At 41.2% G+C, this 6,639-nt stretch overlaps 1 protein-coding gene across 2 annotated transcripts in view; it reads right to left on the reverse strand.

The window, feature by feature from the left end:
* Window positions 1-1,629, reverse strand: part of LOC105481666 (protein tyrosine phosphatase receptor type O) — a 273,785-nt gene extending 272,156 nt beyond the window's left edge. For both annotated transcript variants that reach the window (XM_011741389.3, XM_011741385.3), the window contains exon 1: window positions 1,117-1,629. In XM_011741389.3, coding sequence (XP_011739691.1) covers window positions 1,117-1,191 — 75 coding nt within the window. In that variant the 5' untranslated portion in view covers window positions 1,192-1,629. The remainder of the gene's footprint in view (window positions 1-1,116) is intronic.
* Between the last annotated feature and the right edge of the window lie 5,010 nt (window positions 1,630-6,639).

Genomic DNA, 6,639 nt, shown 5'->3' on the forward strand with positions numbered 1-6,639 from the left:
AGTATTTAAAATTAATGCTGTTCTGAATCCATTGGTCCTGTTTCACTATATTCTTTTCAGGCATTCATAATTAATGGTGCATATAAGCAAGAAGTGACTCTAAAATAAGAAAACCTCTGGATCCATTAACCTGGCATAAATTTCTAGGGTAAGTATCACTGTGGTCCTGAAAGGATAGCTCCAAGTCACCTGTCGACATTCTTGAGTTTGCTTTGCGAAGAGGGGAAAGGACGAATGACAGAACTAACGTAGATCCATCGAAGACATGAGTGATAGACAATCACTTCATAACTTCACATCGCCGTCCAAGAAAAACATCTAGCTGACATTTCTTCAAAAAAATGTATGTACAATAGAATTGTCAAACTGATTTTTCAAAAGCAACTCCTCTCCTTTTCATTTTTCTCAAAGTAAAACCTCAGGGTAGCACATTCCAAAGAAGATAGGAAAAAGTTAATTATTATATATTTTCCACCATTAAATCTAGGGGTACTATCATCTGTAAATACAGTGGAGAAAGTCGAGAGACTTTTAAAAGGAATTCTAAAGATGTTGATAGGAGTTGGGGAGAGGAATCCTTCCCAAGCTCTACCTGACACTCCTTATTCAAATACAAGTCTGCCCTAACGTAGCCCTGGCAGTCCATGTGTGGCCAGGGAGCTCAGTCCCCCTCCATTCCCCAGTGTATAATTCCAGCAGTAAGGAAAATTAAGACAAAGCAGCCACACATTGTGTGAGAGGGAGGGCGGAAAGGTTAAGCAGCGTTGGGGTGCAGTGGAAACCAGAAAAGAAAGTGACCTCATTTTGCCTGAGAAAGCACTATCCAACAAGCCCACCTTTGATGTGGATTTCAGCGGCGACAAAAGAGCACAAAGGGTGAAAGCTGGAGGGAGCAAACTTCCCTTATTCTTCCCCCTGCCGCCCCCCACCTCTCAAGACCACCAGGAACACGCACACGCAAGGACAACAAAGCGTGCGCCCAGGCTGCACGGCAGCCGCTTCCCGCGGCTGGGCCATCGCGCCCTGGGGCGCGCCGCTCCCCACGGCAGAGCGAGGGCGCCGGAGTGCGGATGCCGCCCGGACCGCTGGGAAGGAGGGGTGGCGGAGCTCCCCTACCTTGAACAGCACAAAGAGCCAGAGCAGAGGCAGGAGGCGGCGGCCACCGTGTATTCCCGTGGACAGGTGCCCCATCGCTGCGCGGACGGGGATTCGGGGGCACGGTTGCGCCAGCGGACTCCCCCGGCGGCGGCTCCTCACAATGGCGAACTGGGGCGGCAGCCTCAGACCCTGGGCGCCGAGGTTGCTCCTGGCGGGCGCATGCTGCCTTTCCAGTCCCCCTGCGCCTGCTCCCTTTCCTCCTCTGCGCCGGGGGTCCTCCAAGAACGTGCCAGGCGCTGCTGTTCTTTAATGACTAAGGATGGAGAGGGTGGGGATTGGAGTGGGCGAGGCTCTGCCGCCGCCACCACCGCGGCTGCCGGAGGAGGCGCGGGGTCCGCGTGGTGAGCGAGAGGTGGAGGCCCCGCGCCTAGCCCGCTGTGGTCCTCTGGCAGCAGGGACACTCTCACTCTGGCTGCCGACCCATAAGATGACAGCAGCCTCCCAACCCTCCACCAGGGTCGGCCGCTGCCTACTACTGCTGGACAGCCCCCACTGCAGACTCCGCCTCAACCCTTCCCACAGTCTCTGGGTCTCAGGAGTTCTGAGGGTTTTCCCTGGCCCCTCTTGAGCAATCCAGGCGCCAGATCCCAGTTCCCTCTCAGTCTTGCTACATCTGTACTCAGTTGCAGTTATAAAGGATCAATAACACTTGGGTAGTTGTGACTTTAGAATAGAGTGTGCAGTGTGAGTGTGTGTGTGATAGGAAGGATATTTTGTCTCCTTCCCCACTGCTTCCATTCTCTCCATCCCATTTAAACACTCTCACCCTCTCCGTCCCTCACTCACCCAGGAACAAATAGCACAGTTATGTACGTTTTCCATTCGAAATCCAGTTCTTGTACATTTCAGATTCTCTTTTGATGCCAAAGTGTGTCGGGTCAACTGAAGCTGAATATGGAAGCGGGAAAAAATCACAATATTTTACATGTATGACCCTTGAGCAACACGGGTTTGAACTGTTGGGTCCAGTTACATGCAGATTTTCTTCCACCTCTGCTAGCCTTGAGACATCAAGACCAAACCCTCCTCCTCCTACTCAGTCTGATCAACCTGAAAACGATGACGTTAAAGACTTTTATGATAATTCACTTCCACTCAATGAATGTAAATGTATTTCCTCCTCCTTATGGTTTTCTTAATAACATTTTCTGTTCTCTAGCGTACTTTATTGTAAGAATACAGGATACAGTACATACAACACATAATGTGTGTTAATCAACTGTTTATTATGTTATCAGTAAGACTTCTGGTCAAGAGTAGGCTATTAGTAGTTAAGTTTTTGGTAAATCCAAAGTTATATGTGGATTTTCAACTGCATGATTCTCTGTGCTGTCCAAGTGTCAACGGTATGTACAGATTTATATATATATATATATATGTTTTTTTATTTTATTTATTTATTTATTTATTGAGACGGAGTTTCGCTCTGTCGCCCAGGCTGGAGTGCAGTGGCGCAGTCTCAGCTCACTGCAAGCTCCACCTCCGGGGTTCACGCCATTCTCCTGCCTCAGCCTCCCGAGTAGCTGGGACTACAGGCGCCTGCCACCACGGCCGGCTATTTTCTTTTTTTTCCTTTTTTTTTTTTTTTTTTTTTTTTTTGTATTTTTAGTAGAGAGGGGGTTTCACCGTGTTAGCAGAGATGGTCTCCATCTCCTGACCTCGTGATCCGCCCACCTCGCCCTCCCAAGTGCTGGGATTACAGGGGTGAGCCACCGCAGTTATATTTTGTAACAATTATCTGTGAATAATTTTACTGGGACGTTTTAGAATCACAAGCAACGACTTTCAAGCTGTGGTCCCCAATCTTCTACCTGTCTCCTTTTTTGTTATGTGTATTTTTTTAAAGATAAATCTGTCGAAATCAACTCTGGTATGCACCATTCAGATAGAAATCATTTCTTATTGTCATGTAAATTACCCTTGCTGTGCCCTGTCAGTATTGGAACTTATTTATACCCCAGACATGCTTGGGCACCAGGAGACAGGAAAGGCCACCCTGGTCATGAACGTAGGCTTTCAGGCACAGACTTTGTCAGTCATACTGCTAGGGAGTGGTGGCCTGAGAAAAGGACCCAGGGCTGTGCTTTCTCAGCATTTGCTGCATGAGCAATGGCCAAACACTAATCATTTGGTTGTTGTATGTGTCTTAAGAAAGCTTTAGATTGAGTATATTTACATAAGTGTGAATATATGTATATGTATATATATGTATAAATGTACCAAAATTCATATGCAGGAAAATATAGAATGATGATCTGAATTTATGTGAGAATATTGTCCTTGGTGTCTTCTTTTAGAAGCTTCTTTTGTTTTCGCCTTCTTCCCATCACATGCTCTCTTCAGGCCCTTCTTGTCCACTCTTCATTGGTTTGCACATTTTCTTCTTTTGAGAAAATGTTAGCTGCTCCTCCTTCCCTCTGGGTCAGACTTACGAGCTATCTGAACATTTAATCCTTGGGATTGCACTTATAGGAACTTTGGTTTAATACGTTTTCTTTTTATTTTGATACTCCTGAAGCAGCATTTTATTCCCACTAACCCTCAGAAGTGGCTGTAAAGTGATCTAACCTCTAGAACATAAAGTATGTATAGGCCAAGGGCAGCAATTACACTCACAGGATGCCAGTAATTTCTCTTTGGAGTAGCCTTTAGTTTTAAAATGTGTCTGTGAATTATGCGTGTATGATGATATTCATTTGTGTGTATGTGTATGTGTGTGTTTATACATGGATATAATGTTGCCTGATGTGTGTGGGGCATTTGAAAGCAATTCTGATCATAAATTAATCTTGTAAATGCTAAAAGAATTTTCATAATGAGGCACACTTTTAAATAATCATATTTTGCTGTGTCTTTCTGTTTTTCTCTTAGTCATATATCACAATTCATTCAGCTCTTTCTGTCTTTGTGCATATGTATATGTGGACCACCTTGGAGGAACAATAACAGTAAACAGTAAGTAGTAAAGCATTAGTACTTGGCATTGTTGTTCTTTTATTAGTAACATTGTGGTTAGATGGGCTGAAGACTGAAAGTATTATTTTATAATCACAGAAAATTTCCTCTCTAGAGAAAAGTATTTTACATTGCTGTTGCTGGATAAAATACTTTCATTTGTTTTTATTGCACTTAAACCATAACAGCGTTTTGAATTGTCCTAGAAGAGACTCTCATAAAGAATGTGAATGCTGTGTCATTCGCAGTGTGGGGTTTTCAATTCATAGAGCATGTTTTGTGTTTCTTTGAACTATTGACTGATTTTTCAGTACAATACTTCCAAAGTACGATAAATCTTATTATGCTATTCTCAAGACTCCAAATCAACAAAACAGCCAGTGGCAACACACAGTGCATATAGTAATTTACGTTTCACCAATTGCTTCTACATATTGGTCCAGATTTCATTATGACAACCACACTGTTAGGTAAAGAAGGCTGAGATCGTTACCACCAACTATTTTCCCCTCATGCTACTTTTCCTGGAGAATAAATAAACACAGAAAAATAATAAAATCTCTTACCTGCCATAAAACAATCATTGAAAAATAAATTCTCACAAATTTAAATAAAGCTCTCTACTTTCTTTGAAAATTATAAAAAGGTGGTTAATGATCGTGAAACTGGAAGATCTTTTTAAAATCTATAGGAGGCTTGGTTTTTACCAAGAAAAGAGATCTTTTCCTAAATATGTAGAAATGTGTCTGCCTGTGTGGTTCACATCTATCTCTTCTATGGAAAAGCAAGAGCAGACACAGAGAAGCAGCTAGAATCCCTGTGAGAGGTTTAACGAGGAGTCAAATGGAACTCTTACAGTGCCCTTGCCAATGAAGCTCAATTCTGTCCTCCAGGGACCGACTCTAATGTAGTTCAGTGTGTTTAGTCCTGGCTTCCACTACTGAAATAGCCTATGAGACTGTCAGCAGTTTCAGTATTAGATAGTTGTATTTATGAGGGATGTTCAATGACAAATAATTTACTTTTTATGGAATAAAGAGAAAAATTTGAGCAATTGATCTCTAGACCATATTCCACTGGAAAACTAATAGCCATTCAGTTTTTTGTCCATATCTCACATGTTACAATTTTTATAGCATATAAACTGTAGATTATCTGTATTAAGCTCTTAGAAGAAAATGACCAGGAAGCATTTTGATTTTCTATTTATTTGAGCATTTGTTTTAATTTTTTCTCTTGATGAGCACTGGTTTCTCGCCTAAATGATGTGTTGACAATCCATACGTTTTGTGTCTTTCAAAATTAGAATGATTGACAGCCCTCAGGTGAATGGCATGTTCCAACTGCCAAGGCTTATTACTCTTGCTACACTTGAAAAACAGTGGAAATACACTAAAGGAGGTCATTTTTGCTTTTACATGGAGAGGCTTTTCCCATTATATTTACCCCCCCACTGCAAGATTCCTATTAAGAGACCTATCTTATTTGTACTTGACCCTTACATGTTTAAAGAAAACCAAATAAGAATATTGCATTACAAGATACATTTTATAACACAAAATTATATACTTAAAGAAATAAGGAAACATACATAGAAAGTGTGAGCAGATATGTGTCATCGGACACAAATTACAGGCTACAGGATAAATAATCCTACATTAGAAATGCAGATTGTCATGTTTTTAGATATTATATCTTCATTCAGTCATATACTAGAATTCTGTTGGTTGCTAGCATTTCATTTAATTGCCCTAAAACTTTAATAAAAGACATTAGACAGCCTTAAGTTATACAATTTTATCCCATATTTTATTTATATGAAATGTCTTGACTAATGAACTTCTAAAATATTTTTTTTCTGAATATTCCAGACATTGCTATCATCTACTAATTTAGCTTTTCTTCCTAACTAGGTTTTTTGGCTAACTATAATTTAAAGTATTAGCATCGCCGCACTGGGTGATTCACTTTAGCTTGGCATAAAAAGCAAGAAGAGAACCTGAGTGTAATTTATAGCTAAAACAAGACATAGTGTTTGCTAAGTGGAAATGGTATCTGCTCATGCTTCCTTCCCTTCCTTCTTTACTTCCCTTCAAATTAAAGGTGCAATGCAACATTTACAGTCAAGTCGGTGTCACACATAGTGCCTACATATGTGCCACTTAAAAGCAGCTACCAATATCTAATTATGAAAAATTTGGTGATGGTGATTCAGGTGCTATGTAAAAACTATGAAAACATTAATCGCATATTTTGAAAATCCACTGCCTTAACTGCTAAGGATTGTACCTCAGCAGTTATAGTACTATAGCAGGTATAGCAACGTTGCATTGACAATCATACTTTGAATCAATTACACTAAATCAATTTTATGCTGAAATTCCAAAGCTAATGATATATTCAAATGTAACTGTGAGAGAAGGGGTAAAGAAGACCGTGCTCTGAAGAGATGAGGGGATGCCACTGATAGATTGGTGTTATTACCTGTCTTAGCAGAGGGACTTAGGAGAAAATATTTAAAGAAGG

The sequence above is a fragment of the Macaca nemestrina genome, chromosome 10 (assembly GCF_043159975.1).
Source record: "Macaca nemestrina isolate mMacNem1 chromosome 10, mMacNem.hap1, whole genome shotgun sequence".
NCBI classification, from domain to species: domain Eukaryota; kingdom Metazoa; phylum Chordata; class Mammalia; order Primates; family Cercopithecidae; genus Macaca; species Macaca nemestrina.